Raw genomic sequence first — 25,525 nt, 5'->3', positions numbered from 1 at the left:
AAAAGTATCAGAAAGGAACTGTTAGATATAGAACATAGTCAACAAAGATCCAATGTGTATATGTATGTGTACATATATATTTGGAGTCCCTGAAGAAGATAAACAGAATTAATACTTAAAATTGTAATATAAGGAAATTTTCCAAAAATTAAAGAACACCTAAACCTTCATATTGAAAGGGCCTACCTTATTCCTGGAAAGATTGATCTAGATTGGTCAACTCTAAGACATATTCTAGTAAAACTATTATACTATAAGAATAAAGAAAAATTCATCTAAGCCTCCAGCAACAAGGCCAAATTACTCACATGGGAAAGAAAGTCAGGTTTGCATCATACTTCTCAACAGCAAAATACAAAGCAAGACTAAGTGGAGCAGCGTTTTTAAGAAATTCAAGGAAAGAAAATGAAAAGACAGGTTTTATATCTAGACAAGCTGTTTTTTCAAGTACTGAGATTATACTGAAAGAGTTTTCAACATGCAAGAACTCAGGAAATATTGTGACCCCAAGCCCTTCCTAAGGAATCAGTTATGGAAAGAGCTCCATCCAAACAACAGATGATCAATCTAAGACAAAAACAAAGGTAGGGACAAGAGTAGAATAGTATGGTATCAGTCTGGGTCCAGTGAAGAAAGAGAACCCACAGCAGTTTAAACACAGAAAGTTTAATATATGTGTTAACTATAACAGAGGATTGGAGTGAGGGATTGGCTAGTCAAAAGGCAAGAGAACTCTAAAGAATATAAGAAGAGCAGACATAAGGAGAAGCCACTACACTGGGGCAGAGATAGAGCACTGAAGGAAGAGCCTCCCTTCCCCCATCTCAGGGCTGAGATGTAGACTCCCCGTTGGAGGCGGCACAACTGTGGCTCACTGGATGAGGGAAATCAGTGTGGTGCCACAGCAGTGGAACTTGCTAGAACTCTGTCCTCCAGGGTGCTGAGAAAGCTGTTCATGGAGAGGTGTGTTTCTGGAGAAACTCTGCTACAAAACCACTTAAGATGGGGAGGGTGGTGCTGCTACTGGTTGCCCTGCACTCCCGGACCTGGGCCACAGGGGAGATGGGGTGCTGCAGGAGCCTGCCAAGCCAACACAGTGCAGCCAGAAAGCAAGCCCCTTTCCTCCTGTCGTATCTGTAGATGGGGTCCCGGGTATCACTTAAAACTGATAAACCAAATAGTAGAAGCCTAAGTGAGGAAATAAGGGAATTAAGGACATTATGACATATGTTAGTATAAAGGTAACTACTAAAACAAAATTCCAGAACTTCCTAAATACCAAAGGAAGAAAAAGATCAAGAAACAGACGACACAAAGAGATGAACTAAATATGGAAAATGCAGTAAATAAAACATAATGTGACAGAGTTGAGACCAAATGTGTAATTTATATTAATAAATGTAAATGGTTTTAACTCACCTATTAAAAGAAAAAAATTTCAGATTGGTGCTCAAAGTCAAACCCAACTTTATACTCTGTACAGGAGACATACCTAAAGTAAAGTGAGTCAGAACAGCTGAAAATAAAAGGATGATCAAGGATATATGAAGGAACGTCAAACAATATAATAGCAGAGGTTACAATTCTGTTATTAGACATGGTAGAATTAATAAAATAGATATTATGGTAGATGCAAGGAGACATAGACAAACACACTAATAGGAGAATTAACACACCTCTCTCAAGACAAGACAGACCAAGAGGACAAACAGTAAAGGGGTTGAAGACTTTAATGAATAAGATAGATCATATGTGTGTGTGTGTGTGTGTATGTATGTATGCATATCAAACTTTATACCCTGGTAAATGCCCTTCCACCTTGAAATTTAAAACTCTTTAAACAACTTTTGTTTGAAAAATGGAAATATAAACCAAAATTTTAAAATTCCTAAAACATAATGATAATAAACCTCACATCAGAATTTTGAGATACAATTAAAGCAGTGGTTGGAAGAAAATTTATAGCCTTAAATACCTGACATAAAGGAAAATGAAAGGATAAAAATTGCGAATTTAAATTCCCAATTCAAAAAGCTAGAAAAAGTTACACTCCAAAGCAAATACAAAGGAGAAATAAGTAGAAGAAAAAATAAAGATAGAAAGAGAGATTAATGTGGTAGAAAATAGAAAAGCAGTAAATCAAAATACTGTTTCTTTGGAGAAAACCTCAACAAAATAACAAACCACTAGTTAGCCTAATAAAGAAAAAAAAAGAATAAGCACAGATATACAAAAGTAGAAATGACAAAGGCGGGGAATAGCTCTATGTAAACTAGGAAAGCTAGGTGAAATAGGAAAATACTGTTTGTCAAAATTGACCCTAGGAGCATCACGTATGTTTTCAAAGCACTTACATTAAAGCACTGCATGCAGATTATTTTAGAGGGAAATCCTACAAAACCTTGAAGACCAGATAATCTCAATGCTACTTAAGTTGTTGTACGTCAGTGATACCCAACAGAACTTTCTGTGATGATGGAAATGTTTTGTGTCTTTGCTGTCCAGTATGGTAGTCACCAGCCACATGTGTCTGTAGAGCACTTGAAATGTGTCTACTGCAACTAAAGAATTGAATATTTAATTTTATTTTAATTATAATTTAAAGTTAAAAACCTATGTGGTTGGTGGCTACCGTACTAGACAGTGCATTTCTAGATCATAGAAAAAGGAAAATATCCAAATTCTTTTTATGAAGCAGGTAGAACTTTGATACTTAAACCTGATTTAAACACACGCATGCACGCACACACACACACACACACACACACACACACACACACAGCCTCATGTGTGAATATTATTACAAAACACCTAAATAAAATACTAGGAATTAAGAGTTCAACATATTTACAACAATAATTCATCAAGACAAAGTAGCTTTTTTTTTCTGGGAATGAAAAGAATATTTAACTTCAGAAATATCATTAATGGACTTCGCCATATTAAAATAGCTAAGGAAGAAAGTCATATGAACTTCAGCAAAAATCAACACACTACTGAGGACTCAACATTTCTCGATTTCAAAACTTACTACAAAGCAACAGTACTCAAGACATTGTGGTACTGGCATAAATTGAACATAGACTTATAGATAAGAGGATTAGATTTGAGAGTGCAGAAATAAACCCATACATTTATGCTCGGTTGATTTTCAACAAGGGTGCCAAGATAATTCAGTAGGGGTTTTCAACAGCTGGCACAGGGACAACTGGATATCTACATACAAAAGAATGAAGTTGGACCCCACCTCCACACCATATACAAAAATTGACTCCAAGTGGATAATAGACCTAAATGTAAGAGCTAAGGCTATAAAACTCTTAGAAGAAAACATGGGAGTAAATCTTCATGACCTTGGATTAGATGGTGGTTTCTTAGATATGGCACCAAAAGCACAAACAACAGAAGAAAAACTAGCTAGATGGACTTCAAAATTAAAAGCTTTTGTGCTTTCAAACACACTATCAAGAAAGTGAAAAGACAGCCCACACGATGGGAGAAAATAGGCAAATCCAAAAGGGCAGAGAGTAGGTTAGTGGTTTCCAGGGATTGGGATGAAGGGACAGTGGGGGGTGGCAGCTAATAGATATGGGTTTTCTTTTTGGAGGAGTGATGAAAATGTTCTAAAATTAGATAGAATGATGTTTCATAACTCTAAAAACCACTGAATCGGACATTTAAAAGTATAAATTGAGTTACATCTCACTAAAGCTATTATTTTTTCAAAATCACATGTCCGATTCAACAAATAGTATTGGGAAAACTGGATATCCACATGCAAAAGAATGAAGTTAGACCTTTACCTTACACCATTATACAATAACTAACTCAAAATGGATCAAAAACCTAAATGTAGGAGCTAAAACTGTAAAACTCTTAGAAGAAAACATAGGGGAAAAGCTTCATGACATTGGAATTGGCAATGATTTTTGGATATGACACCAAAAGCACAGGCAACAAAAGAAAAAAATAGTTAAATTTGACTGCATCAAAATTTAAAATTTTGTTTATCAAAGGGTACTTTTAACAGAGTGAAAAGGGAACTCATGGAATGGGAGAAAATATTTGCGAATCATATATCTGGTAAGGGGTTAATATCCAGAATATATTTTTAAAAACTCCTTCAGCTCAACAACAGCAAATAAATAACCTGATTAAAAAATAGGCAAAGGACTTGAATAGACATTTCTCTAAAGAAGATATACATGTGGCCAGTAAGCACATGAAAAAATGCTCAGCATCAGTAATCATTTAGGGAAATACAAATCAAAACCACAATGAGATAATACTTCACACCCATTAGGATGGCTATTATCAAATAAATAGAAAATAACAAGTGTTGGTGAGGATGTGGAGAAATTGGAACCATGTGTATTGTTGTGTATTGGGAATGTAAAATGGTACAGCCACTATGGAAAACAATATGTTTCCTCAAAGAAGTTAAAAATAGAATTACATGTGATCTAGCAATTCCACTTTGGGGTAGATAGGCAAAAGAATAGAAAGCAGGGACTAAAGGAGATATTGGTATACCTATATTTAGCAGCATTATTCACAATATCCAAAAGGTCAAAACAACCCAAGTGTCTATTGACAGAAGAATGGATAAATAAAATGTGGTATATATACACACAGTGGAATATTATTCAGCTTTAAAAAGTAAGGAGATTCTGACACATGCTACAATGTGGATGAATCTTAAAGATATTATGCTATTATAAATGAAATAAGCCAGTCACAAAATGACAAATGCTGTATGATTCCACTTATACAAGGTACCGAATATAGGCAAATTCATAGCGACAGGAAATAGAATGGCGGTTGCAAGGAGCTGGGAAAGGGGAGAGGGGAATGGGGAGTTACTGTTTAATGGTCAGAGTTTCATTTGGGGAAGATGAAAAAGTTCTGGAGATGGATGGTGGTAATGGTTACACATTGATGTGAATGTACTTAATGCCATTTACTTTTGAGAAAGAAGGGGAAATACACATGTATACACACACATGCACATATATATAATGTACATGAACTTACATATATTTTGTATACTTAGTTTTATAAAAAGAAACACAGGACTGTTAAAACCAGAAAATAATGAAAAGGTCACCTATTGGGAGTGTCTGGGAATAGGGTGGAAAGCATAGAAATGAGAGTGAGACTTCTCTAAAAATACCCTTTTATATTCTTTTGACTTTTGAATTATATAAATGTCTTACTTAATACATAAAATTAAACCAAAAAAAAAAAAAGATGAACAAACCATATCCTAAAATTGACTATAAACAGAAACAAACTGAACTCTGTATCAAATGGATATCATAACCACATTGAAGAAAGAGTTCAAACAACTTGGACACAGAACCTTCACAGTACACCCTCAATGGGACATATTTCAAAGGAAAATGGAACTGCAAAGAAATTCTGACTTTTTCTTAATAATGTTAGTGGTTTCACCCTAATAATCTGAAACTATTTTGCATGTATTGAAGATAGAGCAAATGAGTAAATAAGATACAAGTATGGGATGGAAAAGATGAAGAAGAACGCTTGCAGTGTAGGATTTGAATTGGAGGTTTGTTTTGAACTCTTAACTTAAAATAGGTATATAAGTATATATTAATATGTATTAAAATATACATAAATATATATTAATATAATACTTATTCACTTAGAATATATACGTATGTATATGTATATATTCTAAGATAATACATGTGTATGTATATGTATGTATATATTCCATGCTCTATTGAAAAGGCCTGGAAACAATGACTCCTCAGTAGCAATGGGAGCACCTTGATTTGATTTCTAAATCCCATTCTCCACTAAAAGGAATCATGGCTTCTTGGAGCAATGGCTGATTCCAAGACAGAGCAACAGAGAAAACGTAAGGTGAATCTGGAAGATCTTATTTTGCCAGAAAGCAAAGAAGTCTCAAAGAATGATGGGTACATATCAGAAGGATACAGGAGCCAGTTTAAAGGGACTCTGACTCGCCAAAATTGGAAAAATATGACCATCAAAGAGAATAATAAAAATAGAAGAACAATAGTAATAGCCTCATGGGTCCCTAGTGATACACAAGGAAAAAAATTAAAGTTGCAGAGAAAGTTCTTCTTTACAGAATATCAGCTAACAAATATAAAGAATGATAGAAAATTATCATTTTGGCAACCACCATTTTGATGGATTCAGACCAGGATAATCAATGAATGCTAAAACAAAGAAAAAAAAAAGCTTATTGGAGAATAGGATATTCACACATTCTCAAAGTTTCTCCCCACTGATTATCTATTAATTACAAGGGGAAATTACAATGAAGAAATCTTTCAGTCATTCCTTAATAAGTGATCAAATTCAGTATCATTAATAATTAGACAAACTGACATTATGTACCGCTTGAAGCAATGAAATGAGAAGTACTCAACATCCCTTGTGTAGTGTCTTTGTCAAAACTGTTTAGCATGAATGTAATCATAAGGAAACAATCAGAAAACATCCAAATTGTGGGACGTTCTATAAAACAGGCCAGACTCTTCAAAAGTAACAATTTCATGAAAAACAAAAGGCAACTGGACTATCCTAGATTAAAGGAGACTAAAGAAACTTGACAACCAAATGCAATATGTCATCCGTGATGTATTTTAAAAATTAAACACCTATAAAGATTCGGGGACAGTTGAAGATATTTTTATTTAAATGTATTGGATATGATAATATTGCAGTTCTAAAGGAGAATGTCCTTGTTCTGAGGACAAATGTCTTGACGTATGTAGAGGTGAAGTCTATATCATGATGTCTCTAACTTTCACATAGTTCAGAGGAAAAAGTGTGTGTAGATAGATGGAAAGCAATTGTGGTGAAGTGTTATTAGTTGCTGAATTTAGGTGAAGGGTACATAGTTTGTTCTTGTATTGTTTTTTGCTACTTTTCTCTGGGTTTAAAATTTTTCAAGATAAAAAGTTTTAAATAATTTATGTATATAATTATACATATATATGTGTGTGTGTTCATGTTCCCCAGGCCTCCTCTGGACTTCTCCCCAGAGTTGCTGAATCAGAATTTCTAGGTAATGGGGCTTGGGATTCTGCATGGTAAAATGGCTCTCCCGAGACTCTAACACAGTTGGTCTATATTTGGGAAGCATTGCTCTAAAGAGCATTCTTCTCCATTAAAATCTTGTGTGGTTTGTGTGTGTGTGTATGTGTGTGTGTTCTGTTCACATAGGAACATTGGTTACTGCTTTGCAGAGTCCTCCAGGGAAAAAAGGTGAAAAGGTAGAATGATTCTCAAGTGATGTCAACCTTTTCCTCACATCCCCTTGTTTTACTGGTCCATTCTATACTTAGACTGAGGTTATTTCTTCTAAACAGGGCTGTCTGGATCACTAATTCTCCAACATGGCTGCCAGTTAAAATCACCTAGGGAGCTCTCAAAAATTTCAGTGCCTAGGCCTTACCTCAGATCAATTAAATCTGAATTTCTGGGAGTGGGATGATGCGTTTTTTAATACTCCCCAGGGGATTTCAGTGTCCAAGTTTGAGAGTCCCTAGGCTAGAGCAGAGCTGGCCTCTGCTGAGGCCTCTAGTCAAGTGTGTCAGGATCCCAGTACAAACTGCCTGCTCAGCAAACTTAGTCACATGCTCTGATGTCTATGTGGGACATTGACTTGAAAGGAACCCTCTTATGTTGCTGACACTGATCAGTCTTCTCTTATGCTAAATAGCTTCCAGGGCCTGTCAGTAAAAAGGGGGATTTTAAAAGATGCGTATCTCATTTATGGTTATGGAAATTTGAACTCTGTTTATAGAAATTTGGCAGGGGGGATGAAATTTTAGAGAGAAGTAACTTTAACTATGGTATCTTAAATACTCATTTTACAAAGGTAATTTTAAAAATATTCACCAAACTCTCTTCTCTGCAAGACCCCTGACATTGAGTAACGCCAGACCCATCTATACGTACACCTATCTCAAGACTAGTCATAACCCCACCCCCAATTAAATAAATCTGAATTAACTTGTGTTTGAGTGTGTATATAAGAGTGGAGCATTGAAGTGGTGACAGCATCCTGGCGGAAGCAAAAGGAATTCTAACAGTCCTCCCCAAATACAACCTGACTGAACATTCACTTCTTCCTCAGAGAAGACAGTTTGTTCAGCACCTCTCTTCCAGTTCTCGTTTCTCTCACTCTTGGGGTAAAATTTAGATAGCCCACCCAACCTCAGTTTGGAAGCACTGCTTTAGTTCAGTGTCATCATCTGACAAATACAGAAATAGGGAAAGGGAAGTTAGTTGTCCAAAGTTGTACAGTGAATTGGTGGCATGTTTCTGTACATGTATTTGTATGTGTACATGTATGTAAAGCTCCTCTGGGAGGAGAGAATGATTTGGGAATCATCTTGACAGCCATAGAGTCGAATAACTTCATAAAGCTTGGAATTACTATATAGGACAATGGCGGGGTAAGGAGTAGGGCCCATTCATGTGCTTCCTGGTATGAGTGCTGTTCTGTTACCTGCCACCAGAGGGCATGAACTATGATTAGATTCTAGACCTGCTGATCTACATTGCAGTTCAGAGCTTGCTCAGATCACTGTTAGTTCAAACAAATGAACCCTAACCTATTCAGTAGTCCCACAGTCTTAGGAGCATATGAAAGATCTTTGTGACTGGTTGTTTATAAATATTTTAAAAAGAAATCTTAGCTAAGCACAGAACACTTGCAGCATGCCTGGGTTTAGAATTGGAGACCTGGCTTTCTAATATTAGCCCAGCCACTTACTAGTTTAGTTGTGTGGCCAATGGTAAGTTGCTTTACCTTGACTTTTTTTTTTTTTTTTAATTTTTATTTATTTCCATATTTTATTTATGGCTGTGTTGGGTCTTCGTTTCTGTGCGAGGGCTTTCTCTAGTTGTGGCAAGTGGGGGCCACTCTTCATCGCGGTGCGCAGGCCTCTCATTAGCGGCCTCTCTTGTTGTGGAGCACAGGCTCCAGACGCGCAGGCTCAGTAATTGTGGCTCACGGGCCCAGTTGCTCCGCGGCATGTGGGATCTTCCCAGACCAGGGCTCGAACCCACGTCCCCTGCATTGGCAGGCAGACTCTCAACCCCTGCGCCACCAGGGAAGCCCCTACCTTGACTTTTAACCGTGAATTTCAGTTGCCTCACCTGCCACATCAGTAATAAACTTTGCCACACATGGTTGAGGATTAAATGGGGTAACATGATAAAGCATTTATCAATTCCTGGCACCCATTTAATAAGTGGAGATTTTTCTTTTGTTCAGTAAAACTCTCATGGAGCTCATATTCTGGTTGGAAAAGACATACACATTATATGGAAAAAAGAAAGAAAATTTAGGCAGTGATAAAAGGTAAGGATGATAAGAAGGGAGCAGGATCTAGGAGGCTATTTTAGGTAGGGTAGTCTAGGAATGCCTCTCTGAGGAGGTGATATTTTAGCAAAGAACTATCAAAGATTTGAGAAAAGTGAAGGGTGCTTGAGGCAGAGGGACACAGCTTGGTGTGCTTGGGAAACAAAGACCAGTGAATGAAGGGCAGGGGAGTGGCAGGAGATGAGTTATAAGAAGTAAGCAAGTTCCGGATCATGTAAGTTTTGTTAAATACATAAAGACTCTAGATTTATTTTGTGTTATAGGATGTAAGCGTAAGAGTGATGTGATCTGATTTATAGTTTTAAAAACATAACCATATCATTCTGGTTGCTGTGTGGAGACTAGACAGTAGGGAGGCAAAAGTAGAAGCAGAGAGAAGGGTTAGAAGGCTGTTTTAGTAGTCTGGGCAAAGTTTGACTGTCGCTTAGATTAGGGTGTTAGTGGGGAGAAATATAGAATGGTAAGGAATGGTTCTGTTTAGGGTATATTAGATGTAAGAACCATCAACACTTGCTGATTAATTGTATTTGAAAGACAATAGAAAGGGAGGAACGAAGAGTGACTCCTAGGCTTTTTGGTCTCAGCACTTGGGTTTAAATAAGTGGTTACATTAACTGAGATGAGATGACTGGAGGAAAGGGGGTAGTAAAATCAAGAGTTCTGTTTTAGATTTTGAGATCTTTTGGCATCCAAGTAGAGTTATAGAATAAGGCAGTTGAAAATATGAGCATGAAACTCAGGACAGAGGTTTGGGTTAGAGATGTAAATTGGCAGTCATCGTTGATGGGAAAAGAGTGGGGACCAAGAAGAGAGAACCAGTGGCCAGACACTGAGGTACTCCCACTTTCGAGGTTAGGATTTCTTACCCACCTGGCCTTTTCCTTGCAAGCCATTGTTTAATTTGAGGAGACCCTCAAATTATTGTTTTTACTCTTCTCTTCCTTTTTGCACAAATTTACAACTCCATTTCTTTTACCAAGAGAGACAGCATAGTAGAACTGCGTAATTAAATATTTGTATTTGAAGACATTAATGTGCTGATTAATAATGAATGCTCTGGAGACAGAGGACTTCGGTTTAAATCCTGCCTCTGCTATTTACTAGCTTAGCGACCTTGGATATTTTACTTAATTTCTCTAATCTCAGTCTTTTCATCTATAATAATCAAAATAAAAGCCAGCATTCATTTAACACTTATCATATACCAGGCATCGTTTTAAGTGCTTCGCATGTATTAACCTATTTTAACCCTTAGAACAACCCATTGAAGTAGTTACTCTTCTTACCCATTTTATTGTTGAGGAAACGAAAGCCAGAGAGAGGTCTTATAATTTGCCAAACATCACACACCAGGTAAGTAGCAGAGCTAGATTTGAATCTAGGGAGCCTGGCTCCAAAACCAGTGCTACTTTTCTCGTATCAAATTCACAGAGTTGTAGAAGTGATTAAATGAGATAACCCACTTAAAAGTGCTTAGCACAGGGAGGCTGGCAAATAATATGAGCATAATAAATGTTTTCTTACGGAGGCAGCATAGCGTAGTGAAAGAGAATCAGATGGAAAGTCCTGGGACTCCAGCCTGACTACAGGAACAACTTATGTGATCATGAACAAGTTTCTTAGCCTCTCTGGACTTCAGTTTTGTCATCTACAATATAAAACCTTCATACTGTATGGCCTCTGAAATCCCTTTCAATGTTTAAACATTCTATCTGTGACTCCCCAAGACAGATTGTGAATACATCTGAATTTGGTAGGGGAATAAGGTACTCAGTAATTCCTTGGGTTGACAACATTTCTACTTTGCCCTTCTACTGTTGAAGAAACTTGCTAGGATATAGTGAAAGGTAGTTAAGAACCATGAGGTTTGGAGTAAGACTGTCATGTAGTGGAATCTGTTTCTACCACTTACTACCTTGGACAAGCTACTTCTCCTGAGTTTCTCTTTCATCATCTGCAAACTAGGGATAATGATAGTGCACACCTCATGGCATTATTTGAAATATCCTGTGAGAAAGTGCCTGTAAAGTATTTAATACATGATAAGCATTCAATACATATTAACTATTATAATATTATTATAAGGGTTTCCAGAGCTGAGAGGATTTCTTTTTCACTCAAGTACCAGATGAGATAGAAGCCTCTCAGTAACCCACTTCTAAAGAATTGAATTGGGAATTACATGATGAGGCACTCTCGTTGGGAACTGAGGGCATGAATCAGAATTTTCTAATTGTGCAGTCATTCCTCCCCACTCCTCTCTTATACGAAGGTGGAGGGAGCATTTCTCTAGAACTGCTTTGCCTTATCCGTAGGTGTAGTGAATCATTCATGGCAAATTTGCACTAGGTTTGGCTTGCTTCAACCCTTCCCTGACCTAAAGAGAGTTGTTTTCCTCACACACAAACCAGACCTGAATTTCTGGAGAAATTTGTTTGTCTGTTTGTTTGTACCGTGGTCAAAGGAAGAGTAGTAGTCAAGACTCTTTTGGAGTGTAAAACCCCAACCCAGACCAGGTTAGAGGAGGGCAATAGGAGGAGGCAGGAATTAGTGACTCGTGTAACTGCGAAGCCCAAGACCTGGTGCTGAGTGTGTCTGGGCACAGGGTTTTAAACACTCTCGTGTCTCCATCTCCTGCTCTACATTGGCTTTATTCTCAGTTATGTTCTCCATTTAGCAGTGCCAAATCTACAAACTTCCTTATAACCATGATCTCAGAGAAAGAAAAGCTCTCTCCAACGTGCATATCATATCAGAAAACAGTTGATCCAACTTGGGACATACATACATATACACTTTTGGTCTAGGGGAATCTGATGCTTCTAAATGGCATTATTTTGCATTCCATGGCCAGGTAGGTAGAGCCCAGTGTAGACATCCCCACCAAATCACATAAAATTAGGGTTTTTTTGTCTTTTGGGATTTTTTTGCAGAAGGAAAAAGAACTAGACAAGCAAAAAAGAAGTGGTAGCAGTTTGACAGGAATGTGTGAATTGCTATCTCCATTGTTTATGAATGAGCTATCCCAAGAAGTCTCCTGACCCTGGGAAACCTCACTTGGTAGCCTAGCCAGCTTTGAGACTAAAAGTTTAAGTCATGTGGGGGTGGTACCTCTCTTATTTCTGTTTTCTTCTCTCTTCTCACATCCTCCCCTTCAATTTAATTATAGTTCTTAACTAATACTTTATCCCAAAAGCTGATTCTTCCTTTTTTATTTCACATGCACATTGATAGTTTAGTGTAGTAAAGAGTGTGGGCTCAACAGTCAGATTGCCTGGGTTTCAATCCTATCTTTGTCATTTGCTCACTTTGAAATCTTAAGCAGTTTACTTTATACCTCTTTCCTCATCTATAAAATGAAGATAATTTCTCCCCTACTGGGTTGTCTTGAGGATTAAATTAGATAGTCGGTAGAAAGTGCCTGGCACGGTATCTAGCACACAGTGAAGTACTCAGTAACATCAGATACTGTTGTTGTTGCCATTTCTCTGCAGCTTTGGTTCAGCCTATCTGTTCTTTGTCAGGAATGGGAAAGCTGAGGTAGATTGGGAGACTATCAGAAAGCACTAGATTTTGGTATCTCAGGACAGAGGGTTGAAGCCAAATTGAAGGAAGCACTTGGAGCTCTAATTGGAAGACTTAACTATGATAATGATCTTATTTTTACAGTTTGTTAATTAAATGGTATATTCTTACTGACTGGTCATTGCAGAATGACAATGGACAATTAACATCCCTAGGCTTCTTTTCACTCTTTTGGAAAATGAGTTTTTTTGGATAAGATGATCCCTTCTATTTTCCTCAATGCCTGATCCTTCGTTAAGTAAAAATGAATATCAAAAAGTGTTTTGTACTCTGTGTATGTGTGAGAGAGAGTGGGAAAGAGAGACAGAGAGAGCGAGAAAGAGAAAGTGAGAGCAAAAGTGAGAGTATGTTTACATTGAGATAAACCAAAAAGATTTACTTGTATGTTGGATTTATCAGACATATCTGGTTTCTTCTTAAGAGATTATTATATCCCCGTTCACACTCTACTGTCTAGATCATTTCTAAGTGTTTGTTATTCCTATCACAAATCTATTTTGTATTTTTCAAGGAAGCTTTTTAGGCATGATATTTGTTGTGTAATACTTGTTTTGGCTTCAGGAAACTTGGTTGGGGACTTTACTCCACTACTTACTTTGCAACATTACCTTGGGCAAGTTACATTCCCTCTTATATGCCTCATTTCCTCATCTGTCTAATGAGGCATTTCTTCTACTTAACCTTTAAGTCCTTCCCTAACCATCTGTGATTCTATAACTATCACAGCATAGGTTGTGGCAGGCGTAGCTGGATTCCAAAGGGAAAACTTGATATAGCAATTCCCTTTGAGACATATTTTTTTATCTGTTGCCCATTATGTTTGCTGCAGGATTTCGGCTGAATGCTTCCTCTTGGCCCATGTTCCTTTTGAAGACGCTAAATGGAGCAGAGATGGCTCCCATCAGGATTTTTCACAAGGTACGGTGTCCCTCAGCTATCACCAGCTCCAAATTGCTTAAGGTCAAATGCTTACATTCTTTCAATTACTGAGCCTCTGATGTCTACATTATATATGTGGCCTGAGGATGCCTTCTCAGAAACTAGTTCAGCAGAAGGATTTTTTAAGTACCTTACAAAGCCGCAATTATCCCCAGAGAAATATTAGACTGGTAAATTAGGATTTCTGGGTTTTGGGTCCTAGCTCTGCCAATAGTAAGTTTTGACCTCATCTGTTAAGTGGGATTCTGTCTACCTCATAGGGTTTTAAGAAGTTAAACATTTTTTTTTATTAGTAAAACATGTAAAGTATAGTATAAATCTAAAGGAGCTATTCTTATTATAGATCATGCAGTTCCATAAGGTCCATATTCTAAACAGAGAGAAAGGAAGGAGACTATTTTTTGAGTGCCTACAGTATGTTTGGAGTTTATCTACGCTATCTCATTTAAATACCCACAGTTAACTTTATGAAGCAAGAATTATTATTCCGATTTAGTAGTTAAGGAAACAAATACTTTTGAATAAGGAACTTGCCCAAGGTCGCATGACTAGTAAGTGGTGAAACAGGGATCCAGAACCTGTATTCATTCTTCCTGATTTCTCGAAGGATGAAGCAATCATTCTGCTCTTAGTTGATCTTTAATGAGGTTAAAGTTACTATAAAGGGGACTGAATTAGGGTTGCCTATGTTACCATTTAAGTCTAAACCCTGAGAGTACCCTGGTTCCCAGAATACAGTATACTGGACAACTTGAAACCCTTCCACTGCAGAATACCTAAAAATGATGGGGGGGAAGGGGCCAACAAGTATTCTTTTAAAGGCTTTGCTGACCTTACTAGAAAGTAAGATAACTCCAAGGCCAAAATGAGGAAGGAAAACCAGAGTGTTAGGTGTACTGAACCTACGGGTGCCGTAAGGGGCTTTGCCAGTCTTACTTTCCAAGGACCTTGTCTTTTAACAACCACAGTAGGATAGAAGTTGAGGCCTTGGGCCCATGCAAGGCAGAAAAATGTACCTGGGACTGCCACATAAAAAATCAGATTGGATCCCTCGAATGTTTGCTCCTTAGTGAAAAGACTATTGCATTGATGAGGAAGAGTCTCTGCCTGGGCCATGGGTAGGGGTAGGAAGTAAGTCATCTCTTCTGATAAGACAGTCTTTCCCCATGGAAGTCCAGGGTTCAGATATAGTGCCTGTGTTGTTTCAGAACTCCAAAATTGTATGGGATATTTCTGAGTGCCTGGCAGAAGCAAACCCAAAACCTCTCTAGAGGGTTTGGTTGTTTTCAACCCAGATGTCATAGAAGTCCCAAAAGTGAAGTACCACTGAAGATGAGTTCAGTTCAGTTCATAATTACAGAGCCCGCAAAACTCACAAAGCAAATCCTGCATGATGAGACTTCAGTAGACACAACAAACAGTAAGACTATAACCTCAAGCACTTTCAGATAATAGAAATATCAGATAGAGATTATAAATTATTTGAAAATGAGTAAGGAACGAAAAGAAGGAATTTAAAAATGAGAAAAGTACAAACCTCTATTTTTTTAAAGGCAAAGTTGAAAAAACAACAAATTGAATATCTAGAAATGAACCTTAACCATTAAAATTTTAAAACCTTAGGTAGGTATATAAGCAACTTAGATCTAGATAGAGAAGAATGAATTGAAAGACACGTGTAAGGACTTTCCCCAGAGTGCAGTACAGAGAGATAAAGATATGGAAAATATATTAGAGAGAAAAGACAAAGAGAATACCGTTAGAAGGTCCAATATATGCTGAACGTGACCTCTAGAGAGATTAATTAGAAAGAATAAAGAAGAGTCAATATTTGAAAAGATAATGACAGAATTTTCCAGAATGTGTAATAAAGACAAATATATACCTTAAAACATCATGGTATAACTAAAGTCAAAAGAAAGGATCTGAGCAAAGTAATCACACAGAATACAGTCATCCTCTCTGAGGGATGGTTCTGCACCTGTGGGAGACTGGTTCCAGGACCCCCTGAATACGAAAATCCACACATACTCAACTCCCTTATATAAAATGGAATAGTACAGTCAGCCCTCCGTATCTGCAGCTTCCATGTCCATGCGGACTGAATCTTCAAAAGGATTACATTTAGGCTGACAGCACATTTCTTGACGGCAGCAGTACAAGCCAAAGACATAGAATAATATCTTCAAAGGATTAAGAAAAAATAGTTGTCTACCTAGAATTTTATATCTGATTATACTGTTATTTCAGAATGAATGTAAAATCAAGACATTTTCAGCAAACTAATACAAATAGATACTAATATATCTGCTGAAAGAACAATTGAAGAGTATATTTCAGGAAGAAGATAACTGGGGACTTCCCTGGTGGCACAGTGGTTAAGAATCCGCCTGCCAATGCAGGGGACATGGGTTCAATCCCTGGTCCGGGAAGATCCCACATGCTGGGGAGCAACTAAGCCCGTGTGCCACAACTACTGAGCCCACGTGCCACAACTACTGAAGCCCACACACCTAGAGCCCGTGCTTCACAACAAGAGAAGCCACCACAATGAGAAGCCCATGCACCACAACGAAGAGTAGCCCCCTCTCGACTCAACTAGAGAAAGCCCACACGCAGCAACGAAGACCCAGTGCAGCCATAAATAAATAAATAAATAAATAAATAAATAAATAAATAAATAAATAAATAAAAGATAATTGAACCTGGAAAGTAAGAATGAGATGCAAAAAGTACTGCTGAAGAAAGATTGTTTAACATGTGAGTAAAACTAATCAACCATTGCATTGCCTATAACTGTATAAACCAGTTATACTAACAGAAGTGATCATTTGGCAGTATAACAATGTGGAACTAAATTATCAAACACCTGTTAACTCAGGAGTAGTTTAAATATTCTGAGGTTCTTGTATTGTTTAAAGATGAGCTTTAGACTTAATTATGTCAACTATACAGTTATAATCTGAAGGGGATCCACCAAAAGACTAAATATAGAAGGGTTAACATATGAATCAGGGACTTCCCTGGTGGCACAGTGGTTAAGAATCTGCCTGCCAGGGGAGCTTGAAGATGGCGAAAAAGTAAGATGTGGAGATCACCTTCCTCCCCACAAATACATCAGAAATACATCTACATGTGGAACAACTCCTACAGAACACCTACTGAACGCTGGCAGAAGACCTCAGACCTCCCAAAAGGCAAGAAACTCTCCACGTACCTGGGTAGGGCAAAAGAAAAAAGAAGAAACAGAAACCAAAGAATAGCGACAGGACCTGCACCAGTGGGAGGGAGCTGTGAAGGAGGAAAGGTTTCCACACACTAGAAGCTCCTTCGCGGGCAGAGACTGCAGGTGGCAGAGGGGGGATCTTCGGAGCCACAGAGGAGAGCGCAGCAACATGGGTGCAGAGGGCAAAGCGAAGAGGTTCCCGCAGAGAGGATCGGTGCCAACCAGGACTCACCAGCCCAAGAGGCTTGTCGGCTCACCCGCTGGGATGGGCAGGGGCTGGGAGCTGAGGCTCCAGCTTCGGTGGATCCCAGGGAGAGGACTGGGGTTGGCTGCGTGAACACAGCCTGAAGGGGCTAGTGCGCCACAGCTAGCCGGGAGGGAGTCCAGGAAAAAGTCTGCCGAAGAGGCAAGAGACTTTTTCTTGCCTCTTTGTTTCCTGGTGCGCGAGGAGAGGGGATTAAGAGAGTTGCTTAAAGGAGCTCCAGAGACGGGTGTGAGACGCGGCTATCAGCATGGACCCCAGAGATGGGCATGAGACGCTAAGGCTGCTGCTGCAGCCACCAAGAATCCTGTGAGCAAGCACAGGTCACTATGCACACCTCCCCTCCCGGGAGCCTGTGCAGCCCACCACTGCCAGGGTCCTGTGATCCAGGGACAACTTCCCCAGGAGAACACACGGTGTGCCTCACGCTGATGCAACGTCATGCCAGCCTCTGCCGCCACAGGCTCGCCCCACGTTCCGTACTTCTCCCTCCCCCTGGCCTGAGTGAGCCAGAGCCCCCAGATCAGCTGCTCCTTTAACCCCGTCCTGTCTGAGCGAAGAACAGATGCCCTCAGGCAACCTACACGCAGAGACGGGTCCAAATCCAAAGCTGAACCCCAGGAGCTGTGCAAACAAAGGAGAGAAAGGGAAATCTCTCCCAGCAGCCTCAGGAGCTGCGTATTAAATCTCCACAATCAACTTGATGTACCCTGCATCTGTGGAATACCTGAATAGACAACGAATCATCCCAAATTGAGGAGGTGAACTTTGGGAGCAAAGATATATATTTTTTTTCCCCTTTTTCTCTTTTTCTGAGTGTGTATGTGTATGCTTCTGTGTGTGATTTTGTCTGTATAGCTTTGCTTTTACCATTTGTCCTAGGGTTCTGTCTGTCCATTTTTGTTTGTTTGTTTCTTTGTTTTTAGTATAGTTTTTAGCACTTGTTATCATTGGTGGATTTGTTTTTTGGTTTGGTTGCTCTCTTCTTTGTTTCTTTTCTTTTTTTTTTTACTTTTTTAAAACTTTTTTACAATTATTTTTTATTTTAATAACTTTATTTTATTTTATTTTATCTTCTTCTTTCTTTCTTTCTTTTTTTTCTTCCTTTTATTCTGAGCCATGTGGATGACAGGCTCTTGGTGCTCCAGCCAGGCGTCAGGGCTGTGCCTCTGAGGTGGGAGAGCCAAATTCAGGACACTGGTCCACAAGAGACCTCCCAGCTCCACGTAATATCAAATGGCGAAAATCTCCCAGAGATCTCCATCTCAACGCCAAGACACAGATCCACTCAACGACCAGCAAGCTACAGTGCTGGGCACCCTATGCCAAACAAGTAATAAGACAGGAACACAGCCCCACCCATTAGCAGAGAGGCTGCCTAAAATCATAATAAGGCCACAGACACCCCAAAACACACCACCAGACGTGGACCTGCCCACCAGAAAGACAAAATCCAGCCTTATCCACCAGAACACAGGCACTAGTCCCCTCCACCAGGAAGCCTACACAACCCACTGAACCAACCTTAGCCACTGGGGACAGACACAAAAAACAACAGGAACTATGAACCTGCAGCCTGCGAAAAGGAGACCCTAAACACAGTAAGTTAAGCAAAATGAGAAGACAGAGAAACACACAGCAGATGAAGGAGCAAGGCAAAAACCCACCAGACCTAACAAATGAAGAGGAAATAGGCAGTCTACCTGAAAAAGAATTCAGAATAATGATAGTAAAAATGATCCAAAATCTTGGAAATAGAATGGAGAAAATACAAGAAACGTGTAACAAGGACCGAGAAGAACTAAAGAGCAAACAAACAGTGATGAAAAACACAATAAATGAAATTAAAAATTCTATAGAAGGGATAAATAGCAGAATAACTGAGGCAGAAGAATGGATAAGTGACCTGGAAGATAAAATAGTGGAAATAACTACTGCAGAGCAGAATAAAGAAAAAAGAAAGAAAAAAATTGAGGACAGCCTCAGACACCTCTGGGACAACATTAAACGCACCAACATTCGAATCATAGGGGTCCCAGAAGAAGAAGAGAAAAAGAAAGGGACTGAGAAAATACTGGAAGACATTATAGTTGAAAACTTCCCTAATATGAGAAAAGAAATAGTTAATCAAGTCCAGGAAGCACAGAGAGTCCCATACAGGATAAATCCAAGGAGGAACACGCCAAGACACATATTAATCAAGCTATCAAAATTTAAGTACAAAGAAAAAATATTAAAAGCAGCAAGGGAAAAACAACAAATAACATACAAGGGAATCCCCATAAGGTTAACAGCTGATCTTTCAGCAGAAACTCTGCAGGCCAGAAGGGAATAGCAGGACATATTTAAAGTGATGAAGGGGGAAAACCTACAACCAAGATTACTCTGCCCAGCAAGGATCTCATTCAGATTTGACAGAGAAATTAAAACCTTTACAGACAAGCAAAAGCTAAGAGAATTCAGTACCACCAAACCAGCTTTACAGCAAATGCTAAAGGAACTTCTCTAGGCAGGAAACACAATAGAAGGAAAAGACCTACAATAACAAACCCAAAACAATTAAGAAAATGGTCATAGGAACATACATATCAATAATTACCTTAAATGTAAATGGATTAAATGCTCCAACCAAAAGACATAGACTGACTGAATGGATACAAAAACAATACCCATATATATGCTGTCTACAGGAGACCCACTTCAGACCTAGGGACACATACAGACTGAAAGTGAGGGGATGGAAAAAGATATTCCATGCAAATGGAAATCAAAAGAAAGCTGGAGTAACAATTCTCATGTCAGACAAAATAGACTTTAAAACAAAGACTATTACAAGAGAAACAGAAGGACACTACATAATGATCAAGGGATCAATCCAAGAAGAAGATATAACAATTGTAAATACTTATGCACCCAACATAGGAGCACCTCAATACATAAGACAAATACTAACAGCCATAAAAGGGGAAATCGACAGTAACACAATCATAGTAGGGGACTTTAACACCCCACTTTCACCAATGGACAGATCATCCAAAATGAAAATAAATAAGGAAACACAAGCAGACAACAGAAGCAAGAAGAACTACAATTCTGCAGCCTGTGGAACAAAAACCACATTCACAGAAAGATAGATAAGATGAAAAGGCAGAAGGCTATGTACCAGATGAAGGAACAAGATAAAACCCCAGAAAAACAACTAAATGAAGTGGAGATAGGCAACCTTCCAGAAAAAGAATTCAGAATAATGATAGTGAAGATGATCCAGGACCTCGGAAAAAGAATGGAGGCAAAGATCGAGAAGATGCAAGACATGTTTAACAAAGACCTAGAAAAATTAAAGAACAAACAAACAGAGATGAACAATACAATAACTGAAATGAAAACTACACTAGAAGGACTCAATAGCACAATAACGGAGGCAGAAGAACGGATAAGTGACCTGGAAGACAGAATGGTAGAATTCACTGCTGTGGAACAGAATAAAGAAAAAAGAATGAAAAGAAATGAAGACAGCCTAAGAGACCTCTGGAACAACATTAAACGCAACAACATTCGCATTATAGGGGTCCCAGAAGGAGAAGAGAGAGAGAAAGGACCCGAGAAAATATTTGAAAAGATTATAGTCGAAAACTTCCCTAACATGGGAAAGGAAATAGCCACCCAAGTCCAGGAAGCACACAGAGACCCATACAGGATAAACCCAAGGAGAAACACACCGAGACACATAGTAATCAAATTGGCAAAAATTAAAGACAAAGAAAAATTATTGAAAGCAGCAAGGGAAAAACGACAAATAACATACAAGGGAACTCCCATAAGGTTAACAGCCGATTTCTCAGCAGAAACTCTACAAGCCAGAAGGGAGTGGCACGATATACTTAAAGTGATGAAAGGGAAGAACCTACAACCAAGATTACTCTACCTGGCAAGGATCTCATTCAGATTCGATGGAGAAATCAAAACCTTTACAAAAGACAATCAAAAGCTAAGAGAATTCAGCACCACCAAACCAGCTCTACAACAAATGCTAAAGGAACTTCTCTAAGTGGGAAACACAAGAGAAGAAAAGGACCTACAAAAACAAACCCATAAGAAAATGGTCATAGGAATATACATATCAATAATTACCTTAAACGTGAATGGATTAAATGCTCCAACCAAAAGACACAGGCTCGCTGAATGGATACATAAACGAGACCCATATATATGCTGACTACAAGAGACCCACTTCAGACCTAGAGACACATTCAGACTGACAGTGAGGGGATGGAAGAAGATATTCCATGCAAATGGAAATCAAAAGAAAGCTGGAGTAGCAATACTCATTTCAGATAAAATAAACTTTAAAATAAAGAATGTTACAAGAGAAAAGGAAGGACACTACATAATGATCAAGGGATCAATCCAAGAAGAAGATATAACAATTATACATATATATGCACCCAACATAGGAGCACCTCAATACATAAGGCAACTGCTAACAGCTCTAAAATAGGAAATCAACAGTAACACAATAATAGTGGGGGATTTTTAACACCTCACTTACACCAATGGACAGATCATCCAAACAGAAAATTAATAAGGAAACAGAAGCTTTAAGTGACACAATAGACCAGATAGATTTAATTGTTATTTATAGGACATTCCATCCAAAAACAGCAGATTACACTTTCTTCTCAAGTGCGCACGGAACATTCTCCAGGATAGTTCACATCTTGGGTCACAAATCAAGCCTCAGTAAATTTAAGAAAACTGAAATCATATCAAGCATCTTTTCTGACCACAACGCTATGAGATTAGAAATCAATTACAGGGGAAAAATGTAAAAAACACAAACACATGGAGGCTAAACAATACGTTACTAAATAACCAAGAGATCACTGAAAAAATCAGAGAGGAAATCAAAAAATACCTAGAGGCAAATGACAATGAAAGCACAATGATCCAAAACTTATTGGATGCAGCAAAAGCAGTTCTAAGAGGGAAGTTTATAGCTATACAAGTCTACCTCAAGAAACAAGAAAAATCTCAAATAAACAATCTAATGTTACACCTAAAGGAACTAGAGAAAGAAGAACAAACAAAACCCAAAGTTAGCAGAAGGAAAGAAATCATAAAGATCAGAGCAGAAATAAATGAAATAGAAACAAAGAAAACAATAGCAAAGATCAATAAAACTAAAAGCTGGTTCTTTGAGAAGATAAACAAAATTGATAAACCATTAGCCAGACTCATCAAGAAAAAGAGGGAGAGGACTCAAATCAATAAAATCAGAAATGAAAAAGGAGAAGTTACAACAGACACCGCAGAAATACAAAGCATACTAAGAGAATACTACAAGCAACTCTATGCCAATAAAATGGACAACCTGGAAGAAATGAACAAATTCTTAGAAAGGTATAACCTTCCAAGACTGAACCAGGAGAAATAGAAAATATGAACAGGCCAATCACAAGTAATGAAATTGAAACTGTGATTAAAAATCTTCCAGCAAACAAAAGTCCAGGACCAGATGGCTTCACAGGTGAATTATATCAAACATTTAGAGAAGAGCTAACACCCATCCTTCTCAAACTCTTCCAAAAAATTGCAGAGGAAGGAACACTCCCAAACTCATTCTATGAGGCCACCATCACCCTGATACCAAAACCAGACAAAGATACTACAAAAAAAGAAAATTACAGATCAATATCACTGATGAATATAGATGCAAAAATCCTCAACAAAATACTAGCAAACAGAATCCAACAACACATTAAAAGGATCATACACCATGATCAAGTGGGATTTATCCCAGAGATGCAAGCTTTCTTCAATATACACAAATCAATCGCTGTGATACACCATATTAACAAATTGAAGAATAAAAACCATATGATCATCTCAATAGATGCAGAAAAAGCTTTTGACAAAATTCAACACCCATTTATGATAAAAATTCTCCAGAAAGTGGGCATAGAGGGAACCTACCTCAACATAATAAAGGCCATATACGACAAACCCGCAGCAAACATCATTCTCAACGGTGAGAGACTGAAAGCATTTCCTCTAAGATCAGGAACGAGACAAGGATGTCCACTCTCACCACTATTATTCAACATAGTTATGGATGTCCTAGCCACGGCAGTCAGAGAAGAAAAAGAAATAAAAGGAATACAAATTGGAAAAGAAGAAGTAAAACTGTCACTGTTTGTAGATGACATGATACTATACATAGAGAACCCTAAAGATGCCACCGGGAAACTACTAGAGCTAATCAATGAATTTGGTAAAGTTGCAGGATACAAAATTAATGCACAGAAATCTCTTGCATTCCTATACACTAATGATGAAAAATCTGAAAGAGAAATTAAGAAAACACTCCCATTTACCATTGCAACAAAAAGAATAAAATACATAGGAATAAACCTACCTAAAGAGACAAAAGACCTGTATGCAGAAAACTATAAGACACTGATGAAAGAAGTTAAAGATGATTCCAACAGATGGACAGATATACCATGTTTTTGGATTGGAAGAATCATATTGTGAAAATGACTATACTGCCCAAAGCAATCTACAGATTCAGTGCAATCCCTATCAAATACCAATGGCATTTTTTATGGAACTAGAACTAAAAATATTAAAATTTGTATGGAAATACAAAAGACCCCGAAGAGCCAAAGCAGTCTTGAGGGAAAAAAACGGAGCTGGAGGAATCAGACTCCCTGGCTTCAGAACTATACTATAAAGCTACAGTAATCAAAACAATATGGTACTGGCACAAAAACAGAAACATACATCAATGGAACAAGATAGAAAGCCCAGAGATAAACCCATGCACCTATGATGAACTAATCTATGACAAAGGAGGCAAGGATATACAATGGAGAAAAGACAGTCTCTTCAATAAGTGGTGCTGGGAAAACTGGACAGCTGCATGTAAAAGAATGAAATTAGAACACTCCCTAACACCATACACAAAAATAAACTCAAAATGGATTAGAGACCTAAACGTAAGACCGGACACTATAAAACTCTTAGAGGAGAACATAGGAAGAACACTCTTTGACATAAATCACAGCAACAGCTTCTTTGATCCACCTCCTAGAGTAATGGAAATAAAACCAAAAATAAACAAATGGGACCTAATGGAACTTCAAAGCTTTTGCACAGCAAAGGAAACCATAAACAAGACAAAAAGGCAACCCTCAGAATGGGAGAAAATATTTGCAAAGGAATCAATGGACAAAGGATTAATCTCCAAAATATATAAACAGCTCATGTAGCTCAATATTAGAAAAACAAACAACCCAATCCAAAAATGGGCAGAAGACCTAAATAGACATTTCTCCAAAGAAGACATACAGACGGCCTAAAAGCACATGAAAAGCTGCTCCATCCACATCACTAATTACTAGAGAAATGCAAATCAAAACTACAGTGAGGTATCACCTCACACCAGTTAGAATGGGCATCATCAGAAAATCTACAAACAACAAATGCTGGAGAGGGTGTGGAGAAAAGAGAACCCTCTTGCACTGTTGGTGGGAATGTAAACTGATACAGCCACTATGGAGAACAGTATGGAGGTTCCTTAAAAAACTAAAAATAGAATTATTATATGATCCAGCAGTCCCACTACTGGGCATATACCCAGAGAAAACCGTAATTCAAAAAGACATATGCACCACAGTGTTCGTTGCAGCACTATTTACAATAACCAGGTCATGGAAGCAACCTAAATGCCCATCGACAGACGAATGGGTAAAGAAGTTGTGGTACATATATACAATGGAATCTTACTCAGCCATAAAGAGGAACGAAATTGGGTCATTTGTTGAGGCGTGGATGGATCTAGAGACTGTCATGCAGAGTGAAGTAAGTCAGAAAGAGAAAAACAAATATCGTATATTAACGCATATATGGGGAACCTAGAAAAATGGTACAGATGAACCAGTTTGCAGGGCAGAAATTGAGACACAGATGTGGAGAACAAATGTATGGACACCAAGCAGGGAATGGGGCGGGGTGGTGGGGGTGGGGGTGTGATGAATTCGGTGATTGGGATTGACATGTATACACTGATGTGTATAAAATTGATGACTAATAAGAACCTGCTGTATACAAAAGT

General features: G+C 38.2%; 1 protein-coding gene across 14 annotated transcripts in view; it reads left to right on the top strand.

The window, feature by feature from the left end:
• SCMH1 (Scm polycomb group protein homolog 1) overlaps window positions 1–25,525 on the top strand; it is a 198,052-nt gene that overhangs the window by 83,677 nt on the left and 88,850 nt on the right. For 12 of the 14 annotated variants that reach the window (XM_059919957.1, XM_059919943.1, XM_059919938.1 and 9 more), the window contains one exon: window positions 13,812–13,900. In XM_059919957.1, the coding sequence (XP_059775940.1) occupies window positions 13,812–13,900 (89 nt within the window). Of the gene's footprint in view, window positions 1–7,023; window positions 7,070–13,811; window positions 13,901–25,525 lie in introns of those variants that run through there. The other 2 variants (XM_059919950.1, XM_059919964.1) reach the window with 2 other exon arrangements.

Source organism: Balaenoptera ricei, chromosome 1 (genome assembly GCF_028023285.1).
Source record: "Balaenoptera ricei isolate mBalRic1 chromosome 1, mBalRic1.hap2, whole genome shotgun sequence".
In the NCBI taxonomy this organism is placed as follows: domain Eukaryota; kingdom Metazoa; phylum Chordata; class Mammalia; order Artiodactyla; family Balaenopteridae; genus Balaenoptera; species Balaenoptera ricei.
The sequence above is the reverse complement of the archived record's forward strand: the minus strand, read 5'-3'. Positions and strand labels throughout refer to the sequence as shown.